General features: G+C 45.7%; 1 protein-coding gene across 2 annotated transcripts in view; it reads right to left on the bottom strand.

Moving 5' to 3' along the window:
• The window catches only part of MDM4 (MDM4 regulator of p53), a 169,802-nt gene that overhangs the window by 46,476 nt on the left and 98,216 nt on the right, over positions 1–25,110 (bottom strand). For both annotated transcript variants that reach the window (XM_069633115.1, XM_069633116.1), the window contains exon 7: positions 21,900–21,981. In XM_069633115.1, the coding sequence (XP_069489216.1) occupies positions 21,900–21,981 (82 nt within the window). The remainder of the gene's footprint in view (positions 1–21,899; positions 21,982–25,110) is intronic.

The raw sequence follows: 25,110 nt of genomic DNA, 5'->3' as shown, positions 1-25,110 counted from the left end.
ATAGAAGAGAGAAGGTGTAAGATGTCTACGTTCCTTCTACTCCACGAGGGGAGGAAGGTTGGACACATGTGAATCTAGGCAAATACCATCATCAGAAATGCTATAACGGTGAGTAATACAGGTCTTCTGATGCTTGTGAATCCGCTTATAATCATATGCTGTGCATAGACTAGCGAGCAGTACCCAGAGATGGTGGTGGGGTATGTGAATGAACAGTACCAAAGATGTCTTAGCACCGCTTGTTCCACCTGAGAATCAGACCTAGAGTGTGCATCTAGGCAGTAGTGTTGTGTAAAGGCGTGTACAGAACTCCAGGTTGCCGATTTGCAAATGGACTCAAGAGGAACATTTGCAATAGTATCCTATGCGATACTATTGTTGGAGATTCATGCACTACAAACACCGTTCCCCATGCAAGGAAGAACAGCAATCTACAGGCCATTGATGGTAACAATCACTTCATTGATAGAGTTGCTGGAGTCAATGCAAAGGCTGGCAGAAGAGAAATTAGAGCTCTCCAATTACAGACTGTTGTACCTTCCGATTATCATCCACCCCTAAATCGATCAGCTGCATTGCGTATTCTGTATACGATGATAGCCCTTCAGGTGATCACAAATGATATCAAGATTGCCGACCAACTAGTAGATGACAACTCATCAGTATCCAATATCTGGTTTACAGCTACATTGGATTGCATCCTGCACTAGAAAACTGAGCTTTTTAGATGAGGATATTCATGTAGAGTTGTAAATTATATGCTAGCATGTAAAATCAAACATCCCACCTGTGCATATATCTCACAAGGTCATTCAATCAACTAAGGGGCGTCCAGAACTAACACACGTTGGTTGAGGTATAAGAGTGTGGATCACCACAAACATCAAAGCACAGTGAGTGCATTAAATATTAAAGAGGAGGTTGATACTTACTGGCAACGGTTACCTAAGGTTTTTAAGAATAATTTTTCAGCGATATCACGCCGACTAGATATTATGTGCTCCTGGAACACTAGGACGTTCGGGCATTTTTCTACTGTGGGTGGTCTGATAGAGTATATTGACACATTCTGCATAATTGCATTACAGGAAACTTGAGGACCGATGTGTGCAAGTTTGATAATAGGAGACCTGTACAGATAGCTACCACTATGACCAATTGGCAGTCCAAAAGGAGGGTTATTGGTCACTGTGCGCCATCCTTGGCCTGTTTGTCACATTGATGGGTCAACCGCAATGGTTCAGGCGGTAGAAATCGATTATAAGCAGTGCGTTATGTACCTCAAAATATATGATCCTCCAAATGCTGTAGCTACCAAAGAAAATGTAGCGGCTGCGACTAAAATTCTTTAAGTAATTCGATCAAAAAGTTCCACTGTCGGTGACTTCACCTCACAGATTGAAATGAGTGATGGCGACCTGCTTAATGTATGAGTGTTTGCCCCGTTGGCAAGGCTCAACAGAATTCCCTCACCAGGCTCACCTTCAAGCGAACAGGTTTCGTAGCACTGCTTGGCCGACCATGGACTCCTCCCTGGAACCCCTGTCGGTGCAGTAGAACTTTGTGAATGTGTGAGTCGACCTCCACGTAGCCGCCTTGCAGATGTCCAGCAGGGGCACACCAGACAGGAAAGCAGTGATAGCAGCGACAGCTCTTGTAGAATGGGCTCTAGGAAGGCCAAGCACCGGTCGGGTTGCCAACCGGTGACAATGGGTCATGCAGCCGGAGAGCCACCTGGAGATGGAAGCCTTGAACAAGGCCTTCCCATGTTTCACAAGACCGGAGTTCACAAAAAGTTGAGAAGTCTTCCGGAAACTCTTTGTGCGGGTGTCACACTTACCTGGTTACTCTGCGGGAGCGAGTAATCCCTCCTGTGCCCTTTCCCATTCCTGGTAATGGATTCTTCTCGCTCTGGGTTGGAAAGCAGAAGGTTGACCTGTCAATATAGGAGGGGTTCAGTACACTGCTCTTTGTGTCTAGGGACCACCCCCCCCCCTTCTCAGAACCCTGTATGCACCTGGATTCTAATCTGAATACTAAGCTCACCTTTGTTGCTGGTTTGGTTCGCACTCGATCCTGCAAGACGCAGGGGTGCTACTTCATAGGTGTTTGCCGTCCCAGTTGCTTCACTGGAAGCTCAATCCCTGAATTTGCAGGTAAATTCAGTTGTACCACTCCCTAAATGTTTGACTTGCTGCTGGTAGATCAGTCTCTGCTTGCAAGTCCTCAGTGGGAGGTTGAACCAATGTCTAATGAGCTTAACATATGAAGATTCCTTGATGAGCACATGTTTCCGCATTCACATGTGTCCCAAAATGCAGGAATATGGCGCAGCGAACAGAAATAGCTTGCTGGACTGTGCAGTAAATTCAGTAATTGAGCACTGGATGTGCATACGATTGCCTTCAACCTGAAGAGACTTGCTGCTCTGACTGTTCTTTGCTGCTGCGCTGCCCTCTGATATGCAAAGCGTGACCAACTTACTTTGTTTTTCCTTTACAGGCACAATGGGCGTGGACGATGCTGCAAATGCACTAGAGCGAGTTTAGAGAGTCTGGAGCGCAGTGGACCGCAGGATGCAGAAGCAAGGGGTTTCGGTCCGTGGGATGCAGATGCAGAGGGATTTCTGCACAATTGCAGTCAGAGTTCTAACCAGCGGAGATCAGGTAAGTGAACCATGATGTAATACGATTACTTTTCTTCTCGTAGGAGCTCCGGAGAAGCAGGAGGAGCCTCAGAGATCCAGAGCTGCAGGTAAGCCGCGGTGAGCGTGTGGAACAGAATCCACACGAAGCACGGACCGGTCTCTGGGCGTGGCTTATATAAGCAATCACGCCCAGACCCTAGAGCGTGCAGTATAGTTCTCACCCTGACATTAGGGATCCAGGTTAGACAGGCCGGAAGCACTAACCCCCTCTACTTGGATAGGTGTCTGTTCTTCAGTTCAAAACCATAGCTGCTAAGGAGTTTGTGGAAACCATGTCGGAGGCTAAAATAAAACCGCTGACAGTATTTTGGTACACCAGGCCCTAACCCATTCAGCCCCGGTCCGCCAATACAATGTTCCTCTATGGGCTAGGGAAGAGAAAGGGATAGCTGAGAGTCCAGTATCCATGAGAGTGGGCCACATAAAACGTCAGCACTTGGGTCACATCCAGCAAGTGCAAAGTCCTTTCAGCCGGCAACAAAGGCGTCAGAAAAAACAAAAAAGGTAACACTAAGAATTTGTTGAGATGAAATTCCGACGGAACCTTGGGCATGAAGGAGGGGTGTGACCACAGCACCACCCTCTTCTCGTGGAAAGTCAAGTAGGGCCACTTACAGGACAGGGCCTGGATCTCACCCACTCTCCTAGCAGAGGTGATGGCCACGAGGAAAGCAGTCTTCCAAGACAGTAACTTGAGAGGCGCTTGATGCCTAGGCTCGACGAGCCCCCTCCTCCCCACCCCCATAAGCCTAGTCAGCACCCCGTTGAGTTCCCACACCGGGGCTGGAGTCTTCACCGGCGGGAACAGTCCTTTAACTCCTTCGCTAGACGGTGTGACAAAAGAAGGCCGTCCCGGCGACCTGGTGCAGCGTGAGATATCCGCCAGATTAACTTTGATTCAAGCGTGTGCCAGCCCCAACCTAGCCAGCGACAAGTACGTTACAACTTGGGGGACCGTGAGGGTTAATCTTCTGCGACCGGCACAGAGTCACGAAACGCCTCCATTTGTGCCTGTAGTACAAGAGTTGACGATGCCCTGGCCCTGCCAAGGACCTCCCTGCAGTTCGCCGGCAGCTCGTACCCACCAAACTCTAATGCTGCCGGAGCCAGGCCTTCAGGTTCAGCGTTCCTGGGTTATGGTGCAGGATTGCACCATCTTCCCAGCCGAGCATGTCCGCGACCACTGGTAGCTTGACTGGAGGTGCTGCTGACATGCTGAGAAGGTCCGGGTACCAGATCTGGCACGGCCACGACAGCGCAACAAGGATCATCCTACACTGCCACCATCTGAGTTGACTGATGACTCGTAGTAGTGGCAACGGAGGAAACTCCTACAGGAACAGGCCCTCCCACGCGAAAGAGAATGCATCCCCATGTTCCGAGGCTGGGGAAGCTTGCTGGCAAACCTCTGGTACTTGGTGTTCACCGACGTCGCAAAGAGATCGATCTGGGGACTGCCCCACCTGCGGAAGAGACTGTCCACTTGATCCTGATGAAGCTCCCGCTTGCTGAGAGTCTGCAATGGTGTTCTTTACTGCTGCGAGGTGAAAAGGAACGAGAAACATCTGGGCGACGGCCCAGTGCCACAGCTCCTCGCTTCTCCGGAGAGCTCTGGGGACCTGGCCCCCCCTACTTCCTGGCGTAAAACATGGTGGTGGTATTGTCCATCAAGCTTGAGGGCCCAGACACTGCCCACAGCTCGAGGACATTTATGTGGAGCACCTTCTCCTCCGGGAGCCAGACATCTGGCATGGAGACCTCCGGTGTGGGCTCCCCAGCCCTCCAGTGAGGTGTCCGTCGTGACTGTCTCCTCGTAAAGGGTGGTGGGGGTTCTGGAAGTCCAAGCCTCTGGCGATGTTGGAGCGCACACCCCACCACCTTATTGCTCGACAGAACTCCTTGTCAAGCAGAATTCTGTCTTTGCACCCACAACCTGCAGAGCCTGATCATGTAGATGCACGACGACATCATGCCGAGGAGTGACTTGATGGTCCTCCCCATGGCAATCTTCAGTGCTAACAGCCATTGAACCTTCCCAAGATGGGAGCTATCCTCTCTCCAGAGGGGAACGCCAGGCAGGAGACCGTGTGGAGTCTGACCCCCCCCAGGACAGCATGACCTGCGATGGAGTCAAGCAGGACTGTGCATAGTTCACCGAGAACCCCAGATCCATTAGCAGCCGGACGGTCCTCTTCATGTGGTCGACGGCGATGTCCATTGACTTGGCCTGGACAAGTCAGTCGTCGAGGTACGGGTACACATGTATTCCTTGTAGTCGCAGATGGGCCACCACTGGAGCCAGACACTTTGTAAAGACTCTGGGTGCAGACTTCAGTCCAAAGGGAAGATCCTTGAACTGGTAGTGCTTCCCTTGAACGATGAAGCGTAGGAACTTGCAACATTTTCTGTGAATGGGGGCATGGAAGTAAGCGTCCTCTAGATCCAAGGACGACAAGTCTCCCTCCTCCAGTTGGCCGAGCACGTTTTGCAATGTGACCATCCTGAATTTTTTGGGACTGTAGCTTGCGTATGGGCCTCCAGCCCCCGGTCTTCTTTCTTACTTAGAAGTAGCTGGAGTAAACTCTGGAGCCCCGGAGTTGCCTCAGAACCTTTTTTTTTTTACATGGGCCGAACCTCCAGCAGTAGCTGAGGGATGTGCTCTTCCTCCCGGGCCACCAGTGGTATTCGCGGACACCGTTGCTGAAACTCCAGAGTGTGTCCGTGGTTGAGAGCGCGCAGCACCATGGAGGTTTCCCCACACGCTGACGAAGTTCGCCAGCCAGCCTCCCACCGGGGTGCATGGGTGGGGGCCCGATGCCGTCGGCCGGTTCAGTCCTGCTTGGAGGCCGGCATGCCACCTTGGGAGCCTTTACAACAGCAGCCACCGCCGAAGGCCTTGGAGCATCCCCTATAGGCTTCCTGAGATGAGGAACAGGATGGCTGACGGTAAGAGGACTATCCTCCGCAGTACCCCTTGGATGCTCTGCCCAACTGTCTTCCTGAGGAACGAAAGGACAGAGCGGTTGCAGCGTGCCCAGGGCACAGGCAGTCTGTTGGTCTTGATCACCTGGAGAGATTCATTGACTGCCTTTCCGAAGTGATTGCGTCCGTCGAACGGCATGTCAAGTACACAAGTCTGAACCGGTTGGCTGAAGTTGGTGGCCTTCTGCCAGCCACAACCGAAGCACATTCCGTTATCCATCTGGCGGAACCCATTATCTGCAATGTCCAGGACCATGGTGATGGCATGGTTCGACACCACCTTGCCCTCCTGGAGAATCTCAATCGCTTTGACATGTTTGTCCTCGGGAGGAAATCCAGTAACGGAGCTATCTTGTACCATAACTCCCGGTCGTACCTGGCCAGGGTGGCTAAAGCATTCGCCGCCTTCACTGTCGTCGCCACCGAGTAGATAACCTTTCTACCCAGAGCGTTCAACTTCTTCCCTTCATTGTCCAGGGGAACGGAGGCCGAAGACGACGGGTTGGAGGAATTCTTCCGCACAGTGGCCGAGACCGAGTCCGGGGACAGCTGTGACCGCAAACACTTGAGAAGTACCGGGTTCCGAGTCTGCACCCAAGCCGGTCGCTTTTTGCCAAAACTGAAGCAGGGTTCTTCAGCAGCGCCAGACTCCTCCCAGACGTCGTCCAGAAGGGGCACTGCCAGAATGGTCTTCCTTTCCACCTCCCGGAGTTGGTGAAGGAAGCTCCTCCCCCCCTCCTCCGTTTCCTCTTGTGTGAGTTGGAAGAGCTGAGACCTGCGTGAAATCAGAGTGAAAGGAACCCACTTTGCCCAGGGGAGAAGCTCTTGGTAGCTGAGAGATGCTGCCGTCGGTGTCCGTTGTCACCGCGTCCATCCCCATGTCCCTAGGAGGGAGGATGTAGGGGGGCACTGGCGGCTGCAGAGGGGATCAGGTTCCCTCTTCCTTTTCATCTGCGTTGGCAGCCCCGGTGTCATTGCCGGTGGTGCCAACATCCTCTTCTGCATCTCTGACAACAGAATGTGGAGAGTCAAAAGAATGTCATGCGACAGATCTCTGGAAGGTGCCTGGGTAGAAGGTTTGCTGGGACCAGCACCTATGTCGTCATCCCCGCCAACATCATCACCTCGGCAGCAACCACCTCAACGACATCAACCCCAGCCTCCTCCGGGATGGTGTGGATGGAACCCGCCTCAACGTCGGAAGAAGAAATATCTGTATATCTGTGCACTGGAGTATTTCTAACCGTTCCCCCCCCAACCACCCCTTTGTTGAGTCCCGAGGGGTCTGTCTTGGGCTAAGGGACTGCATCCTGTTTTCAGGTGTCTTCTCCGCTGGTCTGGCCGAAGCATTCTTCCTCGGAGTAAGAGCCACTATGGCCGCTGTAGGGGTACCCTGGATCAGGTCAGTCCCTTTCGCCTTTGAAAGGGTGGGCGCCACCATCTCAATGGAAGCGGACGATTTAGTCTGCATCACCTGGGCCTTCACGGGCAGGTCGGATGGATTGGGGTTGAAACACAGGTAGGAATGTTCGAGGGAGAAAAGACCGAAGATTATTTTTTTGAAATAACCTTCAGTCTTTTCTCCTCTGAACATTTCTGACTTGGCCCACACCCCTAGCCACACCCACACCCCTACTTACCTTTCTTCCAACTCGCTGGTTCCTGCTGCGCCTGTTCCCGATCATTTCTTTTTCGTGACAGCTGCAGAGGTGTCCCCGCGCTCACAATATAGTGAGCTAGGGAGCGGGGGACACCCCTGCAGTCCCCAGAACCGAATGCGAGATTTGGTCGAACTTTTCAGCCATTTGGATTTTCCGAACGGCTGAAATTCGGACAAATCACATTCTGTATTTTTATTTCCCCTACCCCAACGAACATTTTGGCCAAAGTCGATCAGGACACCTAGTCCTGTTTGGCCTTGGTCTAGTTTCTTCTGCAGCTTCCCCAGGGTAGCCGACTTTCTCTTTGACGAACTGGAGCAATGGCTGGAGATTGAGGCAGTGGAGGATAAGGCGCGCATGCCCTGGCCGCCGCCGGGCCCAGTTGCGCGATGACCGCAACCTCGCAGTGCTTGGCCTCATCGTGGGCCCCACGGATGTGCCATCAAAGTACTTAGACGCTAGCTCTGTCTGGCTGGCTGGCTGCATCCAGAAGAGACATGCCCCTGTGAATCACACAGAGCAGGGGCCTTGGCTTTGAGTCACGCGCCAGTCTGGTGTGCCAATCCGTCAGTGCACTTGGTAAAGCCATGACAGATCTCGCTATCTTCCTTGTGCAATGGGTGAAGGCAATAAAGACACTGGGAATGCTTGTCCTCCATGAAAACATTCTGCAAACCGCAGCTGGTGCAGAGCTTGAAAAGGGAGGCTCTGTCCTTCTCCGACGACATGGTGCAGTGTGGGCCTGATGGCTTTCTGGAAACTTTGAAGAGAAACACTCAACAATTCCACCCTTGAAGGGCAAGGAAAGATGCCAAAAAATGGATCCCTGTTAGTCAAATGTGGAAAAAATGGAGCACACGAGCTCAATCAAGCAAAAATAGGATTGTATTAGTCCAAGAGCGTAACACGAGAACTCCCTACACTTGGGCGTGCAGTAAAAATCTGAAGATGGCTGCCAGAGGAGGGCCTTAGGGAGAGCATTCATTGGCTGGGGCAGTATGACCCTGAGCTCAGCAATTGGGTTGTGAAAGAAAGCTTGTAAACACAAGTGAAACTTTCTTTTACCAAGGATTCCCAGCTTGACGACAGGGGAATATTCATGAGCATGTGAATCCATGCCAGACCCCAATGCTGGAGCAATGGCTGTTCTAACGTGCAATGAGCGCAACCATCTGCCCCCTCTGTGTCAGAGTATGTAGTGGGTTTGATGATCTAAATGGGGTTATATATGATATGGCATGTGTAATGTGCCTATAAACAAGTGTTTCAAGGCGCGTCGAGGCAAGGCAGGGGGAGGACCGTCAGGGTTGCTAGCTGGGCAATGCCAATTTATATGATGGTGGGTCTGGAATGAAGTTAAATTTGAGTTGGGAATGGGTTTAGGCGAACTTATGTAAGAGTTTCATCATTTTGTGAGTGTTATGCCTTAACTGAATACTAGTGCCCAAGCAAAGATGGAGGGTTAAGTCAGATCCGATGGGTTGGGAATTCCTTTTGTTCTGTGGAAAGGAATCTTAACTGCCTTTCATCGTTAGCCATCAGCTGTGCTGGCCAGGTGTAGTGAAGATCAAGCTTTTGGGCCTTATCCTTAAGGCTAATCAGGAGGAGGGGTGTCAGCATAGGAGGAACTGTTAATCACAAGGAACTGGGAGCTGCGAAAAAGCAATCTGCTAACATAAGTGCCTTTGTCAACTGTTCCTTCATCAGAAACTTAAATCTGGAAACCGTAAACTAAAAGTTATTCTGTGAAAATTGTGTTTAAAACGGTTAAATCGTCCATACTACGTCGATTCTTGTTGTGAAGGACTTGATAGAAGGAAGTCGTGAGTTAAAGCAAAGGAGAAGTGTCTTTCCCTTCCAGCTCACGAGCTATCTGGCTTTGTTAGTTTAATTTATGACTCGGTCATGTTCGCGAATGAGACACTTTCATATTTATTTTAGCTTCCGCAAATGCAACGCGTGAAGCGAGTCGGGTCCAATTACAGTGATCAGCTGTTTCCCCTCCTTTTGTTAATTTCTTGGGTTCCGTTGCCACCCGCGTCAATTGCTTGGCTTCCTTCTCCTAAGTTACAATTGAACAGCTGTTCATCAAGCGGTCAGAACGCAAGCCGCAACTAAATATGAACGCAATAGTTACTCGTTAATGTCATTCTGTTCGAAAGCTTAAGTGTATTAGCAGTAAATGACTGAAAAAAAGGGTTGAAGAGGTTGTTCAGCATTTAGCAAACTACACTCAGGGACGCATTGGACTACATTGGAACGCGGTGACCAATCCATTCAGCGGTGGAAACAGGAGCGCAGGAGCTGAACTGATTAAAAGCAAGATACTGTTTGGGAACTTTTAAAACTTCTTGCAAGCAAGCATTTTAGCTTCCCTAAGGAACAATGCTGAACTAAAAAGGGCGAGCAGCAGTCAAAGAACTGCATAGGTTTTAGAGTCTTCTGGAACTGCAGTTTTGCTAAGGTGCCTTAAACAGTTTGTTGAAGTTTCATTCTCCAATTACCTAAACCCTTACAGATGAAGCTACTAAACTGGAGAGCTTGCTCAGTGCTTCTGAATTAAGGGTAAACATCCTCTGGGGAAGGAGCAGAGGATCTACAGGTAAAATGTAATTGTGGTCATTCTGTAGTAACTAGGAATGCATTGGTTTAGTTCTGCGTTTGCCATAACCTTTGTTTTCCTCCTCTGCTGCAGATCATCCTGAGGGTCCAGGTCGTCTGTTCTTTGTTATTTTCTCCATTCCCCTTTTCCCCCCAGGGTGAGGACTGCTTAGCTGTGATAAAAGTAGTTGAGTTGTCCACACCTTGGAGGGTCTGATGGGGTTCAGTAGCTTCCGCAGATCAACAGCCAAGCTTCAGCATGACAGGACAGAGAAAACGATCTTACTAGGCCAAGTGACTTTGAGATCGTGCAAGTGCAGGGGAGGGGGCAGTGCTGTACATGGGATAAAAAACAAGAAGTGCGGCCAGCAGAAGACCGGTGCAAGCAAAATTGAAGGTAGGGCGACGGTAGGGTTACAGATACAGACCCATGCAGGGGTTGCCAGGAGGCAGTGCGGGTGTGCAACTGGGCCGGAAATCAGAGGGTAGCCAGGTGACTAGTGCTGTATCAGACAGGAAATCAGCAGGGGAGAGGAAGAGAGCAGGCAGAAGCAAAGAGGAAGGTCTTGAGGTATATACTTGAATGCCAGGCAGACCTGCACATTATGGATAGCAGGGGATTTAGATAAAGCTAAAAACACAGTATTAACATTTCCAATCTTTATTGGGGACTTTGCTGATGGTAAAGGTAGTGAAAAGATCAACCAGGATACCAGATTTCCTGAAATTAACAAATGGTATCAAAGAAGCCATACACAAACGGAGGAGATACAAAAATGTGCAGAAGTGCTGAAATAGGGCGAGCAGGAATAAAGGTCAGGGCTATGAAATTAGTGACGCTAAAAAGCAATTGCAGGTGAATATTGTAGAGGTTCTCCATTGGCTAGCTTGCAGGCACAGAGACCTGTGAAGCTATTAAATGAGCAAAAAAGAAATAACATTAGTGGCTACAAATAGCTAGTCACGTAAGTACGGTTAATAACAAGAGTACACGGTCTGACTAAAGGGGCTACTAAAAAGGGACAACCTATTAATAGCATCTTGGAGGTTTGGCGTGCACATATTGCAGCAACCCTGGGGTCCACAACTTCGGTGGACTCCGAGGTGGTTTTTCCTGAAGTAAAAAGGGTATGCAAAGCGACAGTCGCAGGCTTCACCACTATCATTGAGAAGCTTTGCGACTCTCGTGCTGCAGGCCCCAAATGGTACTTGTAATAGCCTGATAAAATCCTCCCCCAAGATATGGGCAGAAGCCCTGCATCTTTTGTGCATCCATATAGTTGAGTGTGGACTACTCCCTGCGACTAATCCAGCAAACTACAGGATGCTGGCTACGCGGGATATACCTGCAAAACTATTTGCTAAATTCCTCTTGGTCGGGCTAATCAGTGGATATCTAACAATGGAATATTGCCTCCTAATCAAATAGGATTTAGGAAAAACGCAGAGACAATACAAACCTGCTGACATTGGCATCAGCGGTCGAGTATGCGTGGATTACAAGAAAGGTGTCAGTCTGTGGTGCGTTCATCTACTTCAGCTCTACGTTTGATACAGTAATGAGGAATAGGCTGTGGGGGAAACTAAATTGTATGAACACACCACGTGGTCTCCCCACTATGCTCATGCTACTCCACAAAGGAACAAGTATAAGAGCGCACTTTGATGGTCAGTGTAAACTGAGTCTTTTCCTACTTGTACGGGCGCTGCACCATTATTCACTATGTATTTAGGCGACCTGGCTCAAGTGCTCAATAACATAAATGCCCACCCAGTGAAAGTAGGAACACAAACTAAATTGGCTTGGATATGCTAACAACCTACTCCTGTTAGATCACACCCCTAAGGGGCTACAAATAATGTTAGTTGCTCTTGGTACATATGCCAAAATTAATGGATTACGAGCTAATGTAACCAAAACTAAGATCATACCATTTAATAAATACTTGGGAGTCATTATGGAAGGCAAATTAACCTGTAGGGGGCATTGGGAAGACACCAAGAGGAAATGTATGATGATTAAACAAACCGCAAGTTCCTTTATTGAGATAAATGGAGGATGTTCTTTGAAGATCATTTTGCTGCTTTATACTGCAAAAGTTGAACCTGTCCTAATGTATGGGGCCATAACCTTACCAATGAGCAGAGTAAATTAGAGGCTAAAATCTTATGAATTCTATTTCGAATGCCCAAGACGTTAGCAGAGTTCTTAAGACTGGAATTCAATCTTTTAGGCAACCCAGTAGTTTTTATTCGAAAAGTGGTAATATGTTATGGAAAAGATGCACCTTGAGAACAGAACTATTGTTGTTAATTATATTCAAGCCTATACGAGACCGGATAATTTTGAGCAAATGGGTATTTTGGGGCAGATTTGTACTTCACATAACGTATGGTTTGGAGGGTTTGCTGAACCGACAAATGGTGCATCAATAAGCCAACGTAAACACTCGTTAATACATAAACCAAGTGAATAAAGTTACGGGATGAATCTTGTTCACCTGTCCACAAATGTAAATAGTGGCCCCTTTATGCAATACAGAATGACGCACAGATTTCTATTCCTGAATATGTATTAGCATGCTCTGATGAGCGTATCAGACAGTGCTCGAAATTAAGGGTGCAAGGATTGGATTTCTTAAATCTTAATGTCTGTGTCGGCTATGTGGTGATAATGTGATGGAGTCTCTGAAATACAGGTTTATACATTGTGAGAGTCTAAACTTCAGATATAAATATGTCAAACAACAACACTATTGATGGTGCCAATATAGGTTTTATGTACACATTGTGGAAGGTAACTATATTAACTTTTAGTATATTTTATTCAAAATGTATAGACATTTTAGAGTGTCTTAAGTGGATGATAGTAAGGTGGTTATTTGTTTCTAATTATTTTATTTATGTACATCGACTTGATATACTTTTTTGAATTATGCACCCTATGAAGTTTGTCATGCAATAAGTCCCAGTGTGGAAAATGTTCAATTGATGTGTTGTAAATAGAGTAGATTCAATAAAAGGCTAAAGTTACTCCTGTGCCGAGAGTGGAGAGTGCTCTAGGCATAAAGGATAAATCTCTCAGCAAGAGAGTAACATAACTGGATATATTTAATAATCCATCTAGAGATTACAGATTAAGAGGCAGGGTCCCCCTGCTCTACCAGTGGCAAAAAGAATTGGTCTGTCTTGCTTAGTGGTTTTGTTTTATCAAGGTAATACACCATTGCTCTCCTCCCATCTAGTTTATGGAGACTTCTTTCAGCTGAGTTAGTGGGATTTTGAAAGAAAGTCAGAAGTTCAGTGGATTCACGTGGAAATACTAAATTAATTTAGGCGCAAAGCAAGTGTCTGCGTGCAGTACCACCTTGTCTTTGAATGGTAACAAACGGGTCTTGAACTGAAAGAGGCTGCAGTTCACCAACTCTCCTGATAAAAGTGATAGCCACGTGAAAGACAGTCGGTGAGAACCTTACGACTAGCCTCATGCATTGGCTCAAAGGGAGGTCCCATTAGTCTTGTTAGAGCAACATTCAAGTCCCAGCCAGCAGTTGGGTTAGAAACAGGAGGGTGAATTCTCTTTACACCCCTTCCATAAATGCTTTAATCACTGGGATTTTCCACCAGGAAACCTTGCTCTGAGATGTGGTTTACGCAGAGAGGGCAGCAATGTGGACCTTTGGCTAGTTGAATAACAAGTCCTAAATCTAAGAGGTGCATTAGATAAAGGACTATGGGTCTCATACCAAGGTTGCCGTTGCAGTAACATTTTTGCAGTATCAGCGGGTACCGCCACGTTTACCAGACCAGCAAACTAGGTGTGAGGTGGCCCCACAAGAACCACAATCACCGGCAAATAAAGGCACCAGTGAATCCAGCGCTTATAAAGACCAGGCGGCCCCCTAACCATTGGCGGCATTAATACCATAATGTCAACAATGCCACATCCCAAGGCTGTCCCTTACAACCAATCATTCAGGAATTTCCTTCGCACATAAAGAATACTACAGATTTCCTGAACAGACTACATAGCATAGAAATTGAACACACTGATATTTTGGCCACAATCGATGTATGCAGTCAGTATACTTCTATACCTCATGACCTAGGACTAAAAGCTGTGGATTGGATTCTGTTGAAAGAAGAGAATGTTGGCACTTCCAAGGAATTCATAATGATCTTGCTGGAGAGGATTGCTCGGAACTCATTTCAAGTTTAACAAAACCTAACAACAAATAATCGGCACCGCAATGGGCGCTACAATGGTACCATCGTACACGAATGCCTTTATGATTAAGTTCGATGAGGATTACATTCTAAATCATCCGGTCTGGAAAAAGTACATAAAGTACTGGGGTCGTTGTATAGACATCTTCCTGATTTGGAATGATACAGCAGAAACCATCTTTTCCTGAAATACCTCAACACAATCGACACAAGGATACAATTCACCTCAGAGATTGGAAACCCCGGCTTACATTTTCTAGATGTCCAAGTCACACCATCAGTAATATCCACAAACCAACAGACAGGAATAACCTTTTACATAGGTTAAGCTTTCATCCCCCTTCAACCATCTTGAGTTTACCATATAGCCAATTACTGAGGGTCAAAAGAACTGTTAACACCAACGAAAACTGGGACACCGAATCATCCAAAATGCTTGACAAATTCTAATCAAGAGGATAAAAGGAATCTAAACTCCAAGAAGCAAAACAGAAAGTCAATCAAAATGAACGCAATCAACTGCTAATACTTAAGAGTCAAGACACCAGCACCAACGCACAACTTGTGTTTGTAAGCAAGTACAGCATTCAGTCGAACAGAATCAAGAAAGCAATATTGAAGCATTGTCCATTATTAACATGCAATACTAATTTCAGTAACAAGCCAATTTTTGCATTTCAACTGAGCCACAATTTAAAGGATCTTCTTGTCGAGACTAATCCAAATCGACCAAAGAAACAAAACACTAAACACCCAGGCACTTATCCATGCCTTTCTTGCAACAACTGTAATAATGTGAACAAGGGCAATATCATAACAGTCACGCAAAGGAGAAAAAAAATTCAATTGAAAGACCATGCCACATGCAAATCTCAAAACGTGGTGTACGCAATCAAGTGCCCATGTGGTCTCACATATGTTGGACAAACCAGCCGTAAAGCACATATTCACTGGAATGAACACAAGTCCAATGTAAGAACCAACAATCGTCATTCACCAATAGCCAGACATTTTCAAGACCACAAGCACCAGCTCACACCGATACGGTTCAAAATTTTAGAAGTCATGAAAACCAAGTATCTACAAATGAATGCAACTAAAAAAAAGCACGAGGTATTTTGGATAGACCGGCTTGAAACTGTTGCACCATTATGTTTGAATGAAGAGCTTGATTTACACCGTTTTCTATGAACTATTGATGAAGGGAATGTATAAAAGTCAACAATTGATAAAATGCAACATTAGCCCATGAAGGAGTTTGAAGTACTTTAGAACACACAATTTTTGTACTCCTTGAAGGGATATGACCGAACATAATGTGCCATAGATATTATATGTGCCTTTAGAACACGCAACTTTAGCATTCTAGAAGAAACAGACTTGTGCAATATGTGATTAATGTTGGGAAATGAACGAGCATAATCTGCCATGGATATTGTATGTGCTTCAAATACAACCAAATAGGATGATTGGAAATATAATTAAAGAGTGCAAGACTACATTGATTTGCACCAACAAACAACTTTGCACTGAACTGGAGTTGTAAAAATTGTTAAAACAAGTAGAGTGCACTATTCGTTGGCAGATATGTGTCTCTTCATTCTGTACAAGATTATGCAATGTGATATACCTTTTTTTTGAATTTCAAGATATTAGGGGTGAAGTTAATCACATTCTGTTAATGTTTTTTTAGAGCCCGTCCAGAAGGACATAGTCCGAAATGCATTGGCAAGAGCCGCTGCTGTTTAAATGATTGAACACTACAATCTGGAAAATAAATTACAAAGTGATCGAACTTTAAGTACAGCGTTTATGTCAATCCGTTTTCCTTGTTGATTGACTGCATAACTACTACCACAAATTTTATCTATTTATAACACCAACTCTGAAGTAGTATTCACTACAAAATGGGCGTCTCCAAGATCAGTGGATTTCCCACTGAGCAATTTCTGCCTGTCCCTTCAGGTAATACTACAAAAAAAAAAAATAATAATAATAATTATACGACGGCAGCACAGGGAAACGCTAGGCAGCGAAAACCTCCGCCTGAAAGCAGATGGTAAATAGCAGAAAATACATGCAGGTGTGGGAAACGAGGCTACAGGTTCACCCAATGCATCCATGTGCACCCAAAGCAGCATGGAAGAGCTGCAAAAGGCCATACCTTCAACAGACACTTCCTAACACGAGCATGCTGCCACGGACTGCAATCAGCATTGACCTGCAGCTGTTCCAGCCAAACAGAGCCCAATAGGCAGTGGACAGGCGGATGACGAATGAGAGAAGGCGGCACCTTGCAAGGCATGCACCCATACCCAGTGCATGGACCACAACATGGACCCTCAGTGACATGCAAATTCTAACCCTGTACCGCCTTGACAGGGAGAGCATATAATATGTCCTCAGCATGACCCAGGGAGACATTGAGAGCAGGATTGGTATCCGCACGCCATACAGCCGCTGGTAAAGCTGGTGTTGGCCCTTGCAACGGGCACATTCCAAAACACTAAGCCAGCTCCACGAACTAGCGCAGCCAACACTCAAAAAATGTTGGTGGAGGTGCTGGATGCAATCCTGCTCCATGTGGAACAGCATATTGCACTGCCAAACAGGATGGCACAGCTGAATGCCACCAAGGCAAGATTCTATGCCATAGCAGGTATGTCCAATGTGGTAGCTGCCTTGGATTGCACGCATGTCGAGCTGGTAATACCCCCCCATGCCCTGGAGGAAGTCTACAGGAACCGGAAGCAGCACCATTCACTGAACATCTATGTCACCTGTGATGCAGACCTCATGATCACCCTCTGCTCTGCCCGGTTCTCAGGCCCAACCCATGATGCCATGGTCCTGCACAACAGCATGCTGCCAGCGTACATGGAGGGGGAGAGGTCAATTTACCTGGGCACTGGGTGAGTACAAGTCACAGCACACAGACTGCTGCATGAGGTGGGGGGGAATTGTCACAATGCTGCTAATGAATGCACTGGGAAGGCCCGACAGACAGTGGACACCGCCCCACTTCCCGCCCCACACCAGAGACAAGACAGGCTGCTGGTCACCATAATGGGACACAACGAGCTGCAGTGAATGGGCAAAATGTGCAACCCAAACAGGCCACACACAATGGCCCACAGGTATCACAATGCAACAGTGCTAAACCCACAATGCGTGGCCTGGGTGCTTAGGTGACCAAAAAAGTGTGCACAATGGGGCGCAAATGGCCCTCGAGGAGGTGCATATGTGACATGCAACAAGCATCAATGTCACTAGCCACAGTTAGCAGAAGCACCCATCAAATCATTACACAAATCAATTGATCAACTGCATGGCAAACTGTCTCAGCATGGAATGCCAAGCCCCAGACACCCAGCTCTCCTTCAAGCTTCTTTCTACTGCCTCCTCGGAGTTGTGACTCATTGCATTTCTTTAAAGACCCTAGGTGAAGAAACCTCAAACGAACTCTAAGCCACGTTTGTATTAATTTAATATCTTCCACCATAGCTCATTATAAAGCTTGTTCCTGGAAATGGCAAAAACTCTCAATTTCCTGGCCTGTGTCCCACTCCGCCCCCCCAATCACCTTTTAACAATAAACCTCATAACATCCGCAGATCACTGCTCGTCACAAAAGGCATCAAGACAACAGCCCTTCAACCAGACCACACTTTCACAGAGACAATCCCTCATGTATCCCCATTATATAGATCAAACAAATTAAGGGCTCACAGTCATTATGGGCATGTACACGCCCTGAAGTCAGATGTCCAGTGCAACAATGCACCCCATTTCTCAGTAAATGCGTTACTAGTCTCCAATATATTCGCCAACATTTTCTCCATGGCCACAGTCTATCCCACCAAGCTTGACATCAGGATCCCTCCTCTTCCGATGTGCCGCTATCCCCAGCTTGGCCACCAAGAACAGTCGTGATGACTCTTACCCCCCACCTCCCCACCTTCGAGAAGAGCGGGTACAGTCTGTCTACCAGCATCCCAAGTTGCACCACCCCATGGTCAATCAGGAAGTCCCTTTTCACCAGCTGCGATGCAAATGCCACAATTTCCTCCCAGGAAATATCCAATTGTGGAGCTTTCCCACCAAATGTGTATAAAAGAACCCCTTCCCCCACATCGCTCCAACAATTCTCTGGTACGCCCCTGCAGACTTTATTTAGGAAAAGTAGGCATCAAATACTCTCCGTTTGTTACCTTATATGTCGTTTCTTTAAGTTGTACCGAGGATGAGGAGATCTTATTACGCGCCCATATAGTTGACCAGTCCTCTAATCTCTCGCCCAATTCTTGGGACCAAGTGCCCTCATGTATGCCCAATCTGCCCTTGTTTGAGCCATCAGGAGTGTGTGTATATACATTTTATTCCTGACTATAGTTAAGCTTTCTGGTGCCAGCTTCTCTGTTATCCTTGCTTATTACCCAATGTCTGGCTTGATAATATTGCACACAGTCCTTTTCCCCAGCAGATGCTCTACTTTGCATTCCCGGAATGATTTCACCTTTGCATTCCTAAACAAGTCTGCTATGCACCATTCCCTATTCTTTTTCCATCTTGTGACTGCCCCCAGTCAGTTAAACAACCTAAACTACCTATTGCTAGGCAGTAAGCCCAAATGCACTCCTACCGAATCTTCGTTCGGGAGTTAAATGTTGGCTCTTAGTTGATCAATTAATACTCTCATGTGGAGAGAGTGTTAATTGAGTCTTGACTTTAACATATTACAAAATAGAAAATAAATAACATCAATAAAGGATAAATCAGGCATGTAAGATCACTTATGTAACCAATTATACAGATCTGGTACTGACCAATACTTTTTGATACTTTTTAATAGACCTCTCAAGGTCTGTTTTTTCAAACAAATAAACAATGTACAAAAGAATTATTCAGACAATGGTGAAGCATCCAGGAATTCTCATTCCAATTAACAAACAGAGTATAACCTGGTTTGTAAAGGTACATAAATGTAACAAAAGCAGAAAGCAAGTAGCTCAAAGCTTAGCCTTATTATTCACATCCTGTAAATGTTCAAAGGGACATGTATACATTTCATTAACAAATTGTAAACCAGCGATATAAATTTAACAGACAGCAATAAGTTCACTCTTAGGGTTTTTGTATTGTGAAGTAACACCATTCAGGGAAGCCCCTTTTAATAGGTGACATAGGTAACCAACGCGTTTCGGATCGAATGATCCATCTTCAGGGTGGGGACTTCACTGTTCCTGTATGTAGTAGAATAGTGATTGTTAAATGCGTTCTAAAAGCCTTTCCTCAATCTGAGGCTGATAAAGTTCCAATTCAGACCCAGTCAACAGCTGAAATGCGCCGGAGGCCGGGAAGTGACAGAATGCGGCCAGGACACCCTTCTGCTTCGAGTGCTCTTGGGGGTTTCCAGAGGGAGGTCCGCAGTATTCAGCAGTACGCAGCATTGCGCGAAAAGTCAGAGTTGCGGTCACCATCTAACGCTTACCGTCGCCTGAATCTTTGATCGCCGCTCCTGTTCCTGCAACCTGCATCTTTATACAGCTGCTCCAGTAACCTGTTAGCAAATATGAATCTGTTGCTTTCGCTTATCTTCTCACCATAACACCTGAGGAAGAGGCATGCACTGCGAGAGAAAGCGAAATCCATCGACAGGCAGGATTACAGTTTTATGGTGAGAAGATAAGCGAAATCCATTGACATTATTTCTTTATTTAATAGTGTGAACTAACACCTTTGGTGTGCTTCTACTCCACATCAATTATCCTGATTTACATGAGCTGTGCATTCCCACCCCATAGTTCTTTTGTGCCCCCAGTCAGTTCCCAGAGGTGAACTCAGGGTTACTGTGTATAGGCATAAAATAGCGATGGGAACAACGTCGGACGATGTGTTGTCCCTGCCCCCAGGATTCTAGAGTTGACCTAGTTACAAGGTTGATGTATAGGGCTCTCGCACACTAACAAAAATGTATCTAGAACAAGGTTTTTTTTCATTATTGGTGTATTTGTCTATATAACAAATGTATTTTTATTCCGCTACAGGACAAATTTATTTTTGTTTAATAATACGCCCAATACCGTACCAGAGTTCAGTTTCTAAGTGCAGATCTGGGATTTGAACCTCTGTTGCTCTGTGTGGTCTTGCTTATAAAACCAGCACGTTGCCCCTGTGCTATCCTACCTGTAATCATGTTTGATGCTTGTATCAGTTTAAATTCACATGCTTTGCATAGGCCGACATTTATCAGAAATTTGAATAAACAATCAGCTAGAAATAATTCGAAAAATGCTGTAAACTTTGTTGAAATTTGAAAACCATCCATGTCTGGTGGAATAATGTTTGGATGGCACAGTTCTATTGCAATAGCGCTACCAAGGCTCCATGAGGCATCTCTGATCTGCAATACTATGTAGACGCAAACTCGGCTTCCAAACACTATCCAAAAAGAGGAGCTTCAGCACACCTGAAGACCTTACTGTTACAGACAACTAACTCATTCCAGGAACGCTCTTCCTGTTCACCACTATTCACATGCTTACAGACGGAAACCCAAGGCACTGGCACCAGAGGACACTTGGCATTAATGAATCCATTCAAATCGAAAAAAAGCAACAAGGTAAGCACTGACACCTTTCGTGTGGCTAGGTGGTTTTGGAAAGAGGCGCACCTACGCAGTGACTGGAGTTTCTTCACATTTATGATACTCAAAACCTTTGCAAGGAATAACTGAACTGTTGCTCGATTCAGAATAACTGAACTGTTGCTCAATGTGTACCCAGTTGGATGTGGAGATGGGACATGGTATGCACCTAGATGGATTTTGGGGGTGGGAATGGCTAGCAACCCCCTTTGCACTTATACCTGCTTAAGTTAGCCGCTGCAACGCACAGAGGTTACATTCAACTATCCCCTTGACATGGCGCTTGTTAGATTACTCGGTCAGTTTTAGAACGTTGAAGACACGTAGTAGCTAGGTCTATTTAAATTACTAGCCTATTCCACTCAAATAATCCCATTAGCTAGGTCCTTTTCTGTGGTAGAATGTCTACCGCCACTTGAAGATGCTCTTGGACAATCAGTCCATCGTCTTGGCAGATTTAGGGGTAGCCGACCCATAGTGCCAGAAAAGAAATCAGACACACAGACATCGAAGAAAAAATCCTTTGGAGTTACCTTAATGTATTAAATGCACCACTTCTATGGACATCTACCGCAGGCACAGCTTTCCATCCACGCAATCAAAAATGCAGCTACGATAAACTCAGGCTCGCTGGTCACAACTTCTTGCACTGAAACACTGCCCTTAGAATACAGCGACAACCTACGACAAACTGTCTAGCTGGGTACACATTGAATCTCCTGCACTAGCGCCCAGTCATGACCAACCACAGCAGCCGCCCACGTACCCAACCTCTTGGGATCGTTATTGGAGCTTAGACAGCCCTCCTAAATCCCAATCTTGTCCAAATGCGCACGCGCACACAAATTCTACTCTTAGAACGTTTCCCAAACCTGGACTTCGGTCCCAGACGACGTTCACAACACAAATCGCATTGAGGCCACACAAATGGGAAAATGGTGCTATATAAATGATTGCAATACAATACTACCAAACTATTTTGGCGTCTTTTAGTCAGCGGGCGGTTAGAGAGAGAGCATGGCAAACCGTTTCATAAGAGGACATGCTTCCATGCCCGCCATCCAGTGCAACTTGCCTTCCAAAGGACTCCTGCGCTTCAGCTGCGAGCCACTCCCACCACCATCTGTTCTGGGATCAAAGTCAGTCCCTGCACTGCTCTGTTTGAGAAGAAGTGAAAGATTAGAACATCTGTGCTGCACCAGAGACAGGAAGAGGGAGGCAAATGGCAGGCAAAGACGGGATTTAGCATGTCCACTCCAGAAACCATCTCCTGTCAGCACTGATAAGTCAACACAACTTATACACACCTCTGGGGAAAGGGCTATATAGGAACTCTGATAATTTTTGGTGGAGCACAACTCTCCTGTTTCGACATCCCCAATGCCTTACGTGGAGGCCCTTGGGCGAGATGGAAAGAAAAAGGTTACTTACCTGTAACAGCGTTTGCCGAGACTTGATAGCAATATGCTGTTAACATTCCTTTCTTGCTACAGAAAGGAAAGCGCATAGGATATCAGATTTGCTCAAAGCAGGAAAAGCAAAGCATCTTTATAAAAGCAATCAATGAGTGGGGACCCTCCACTGTTCAGAAGCCAGCAACTTCAAGTTCCAGTGTGGGACTTCGGACGAGGAGTGCAAAAATAAAAAAATGCTTTTGGTCACTACAAGCAAAATGCCTGTAACTTCAGTTCCATGATCAAAGCTTTCACACAATATTAAAACTTTTCCCAAGGACAACCACACAATAAAGGCACTGGAGAGGCCGAAAGAAAAGGAGCAATGCCAGCAACAATAAAGTCCAGATTAGGTCTGCTTACTTTCTCCATTTCTAAGAGTATAGTGAAGAAGTGGGAGCTTAGAGTAATACTCCAGAGCAATGCAGTGCCACTGGGCTCCCAGAGGAAGCGTGTTGTGCAATGAGGAAGTATCCCAGTTATTTTACCAACCAATCTATATGCAAAGTTAGTGTGGTACAGTTCGGGAAACTTTTTTTAAAATCACCCTTGGACCTCCGCAACTTCATATAACATCACAGTAGTAGAGTGTTGCATTGGTGCGTGCAGAGAACGAAGAAAATGAGTTCCCCTACTTCGTTTGTAGTAAGTGAAAAATGGTATCTGCACCCATCTATTACTGCGCCACAGACTGTCAACGACACACAATTTCGTATCTTTTCTTAATATATTTATTGATTGCCCATATGGATTACACGTGTTTCGGCACACTACGTGTGCCTTTTTCAAATCCGGGCTTTAACAAACTTTCAATATGCTGAAAACAAAGATTAATAATATGTCAAAAAAACCATTTAACATATGTTTTTACATTGTGATTAGAACAAATCATTGTGCATTCATAGTGGAGACAAAAAACATACCATCATAATGCCCAGTTTTGGTGGCCAAACATAAGGAAGTGTCGTGGGGGGTGGAGGAGAGGAAAGGAAACCTCATGATGGAACATGGAAAGGGAAAAACAAAATAAATGGGCTTGTGGTTAGATTTAAATTCATCTAAGAGTTAAATACAAATTTTTAAATTGAATTCGCCTCCAGACAGGGCTCATCTGTCGTCTGGGTGCAAAACATTCACCGATATCGTGTTTGCCGAAAGAGCGCTCCTAGCACTTGAAAAAAAATGAAAACAAAACATAGCATCAGGTTTACAGGTTTCTCCTACTCGCTTAATTCAGTGTGCAACAAAAATTATTTCCTAGTGCAACCTATAAACTACTCCTGGTTGCCTGTCTGCTTTTTTTGAAGAAATGTATATATCCTTAAAGTGTTAGGCATTGGCAAAGCACATCATGGACTAACGTACAGTGAATTTGAACCCGTGTCTATTAATAACACATTTGTAGTGTTGCGCATTAGGCATTGGTAAAAAACATCATTAACTAACATCTACACAGAATTTAAGGCCTTGTCTATTAGTAACATGCGTTTGTAATGTTGCGCGTTGGTATACGATACTCGTATTTGTTATAAGTCGGTGAAATGAGTTAGCAAAATGAAATGAAAACGGGGCGGCATGTCAAAGCCTGCCAGTTTCGAGCGGGCCATTTCCTGATTGGCACGTCATTTGGGTGGGCTTACCTTAAAATTCAGGTTTTCCGCTTCAAGCGTCGGATTCGAAATGCGAGCCCCCTAGTGCAGGCTTGTATATAATGTTGCCTGGGCAACTTGAGAAGTCCTTTCTCAGTTTCCTATACGGCTGTCAGCCATATTTTGGGAAAGATACCTTGTCTCGAATCTAAAATGCATTGTATTAACAATTCCACTCGTAGTTATAAATGTAAGGAGTGTCTCAAAACGTGTATTGGATTTCATTTTTCCTACGGTAAATTGCCGAGTGCATAGAGCTAAATCGTTTGGTTTTCTGTTTTGAAATCAATGATCGTGCACTATGTACTTGTGGGAAAATTTACATAGGTAGTACTATTCGAGAACTCCGCACTAGGATTCGTGAACATTTAGCCGCTATCGGGAGCCAAAACAGGAATCTACCATTATCTGAGCATTGGCAGAAACACCACCAAATGGAAAATAATAGCAATATTCGATTTATTGGACTAAAAAAGGTGACCCTGGGACAACGAGGGGGAAACCGAGAGTTGCGATTCCGTCAGGAGGAAGCAAAGCTCATAAATCATTTTAGATGCATAGAAACTGGTTTAAACACGGACAATGAAATGTCTAGTTTTTTGTAAAAATTGGTGAATTGACAGCAAGGTATAGATGTCAGTGTGTGTGACTGCCTAGCAGGCCCATAATGCTATATAACTGATGCACACCATGCAAATTAATGAGATTACAACGTGCCCCAATAGTTCTCAGGAGTGAGATTTTATAGATATCCTATGCTATTGTATTAGCAAGGTATACAATGATGTGATTAATAGTGCTTCAACTAATAGATATAGATAAGGATGGTAACGGTATAGCGCTGTGATTCTCAACATGAGACCCTGGAACACCATTGTTCTTGCGCACAAAAACAGACAAATGACAGACCTAGCACTAGGGTCAGAAAGACCACATTAAACAAGGCTAAATTAGGCTTTGCACGTCAACATGGTGGGAAACTCCATTTCCCATAGATCCCTGGGAGCAGCATGATTTCCCAAACAGAGTGCACGATCATTGATTTCAAAACAGAAAACCAAACGATTTAGCTCTATGCACTCTGCAATTTACCATAGGAAAAATGAAATCCAATACACGTTTTGAGACACTCCATACGTTTATAACTACGAGTGGAATTGTTAATACAATGCATTTTAGATTC

The sequence above is a fragment of the Ambystoma mexicanum genome, chromosome 13 (genome assembly GCF_040938575.1).
Source record: "Ambystoma mexicanum isolate Mex_15411 chromosome 13, UKY_AmexF1_1, whole genome shotgun sequence".
In the NCBI taxonomy this organism is placed as follows: Eukaryota; Metazoa; Chordata; class Amphibia; order Caudata; family Ambystomatidae; genus Ambystoma; species Ambystoma mexicanum.
The sequence above is the reverse complement of the archived record's forward strand: the minus strand, read 5'-3'. Positions and strand labels throughout refer to the sequence as shown.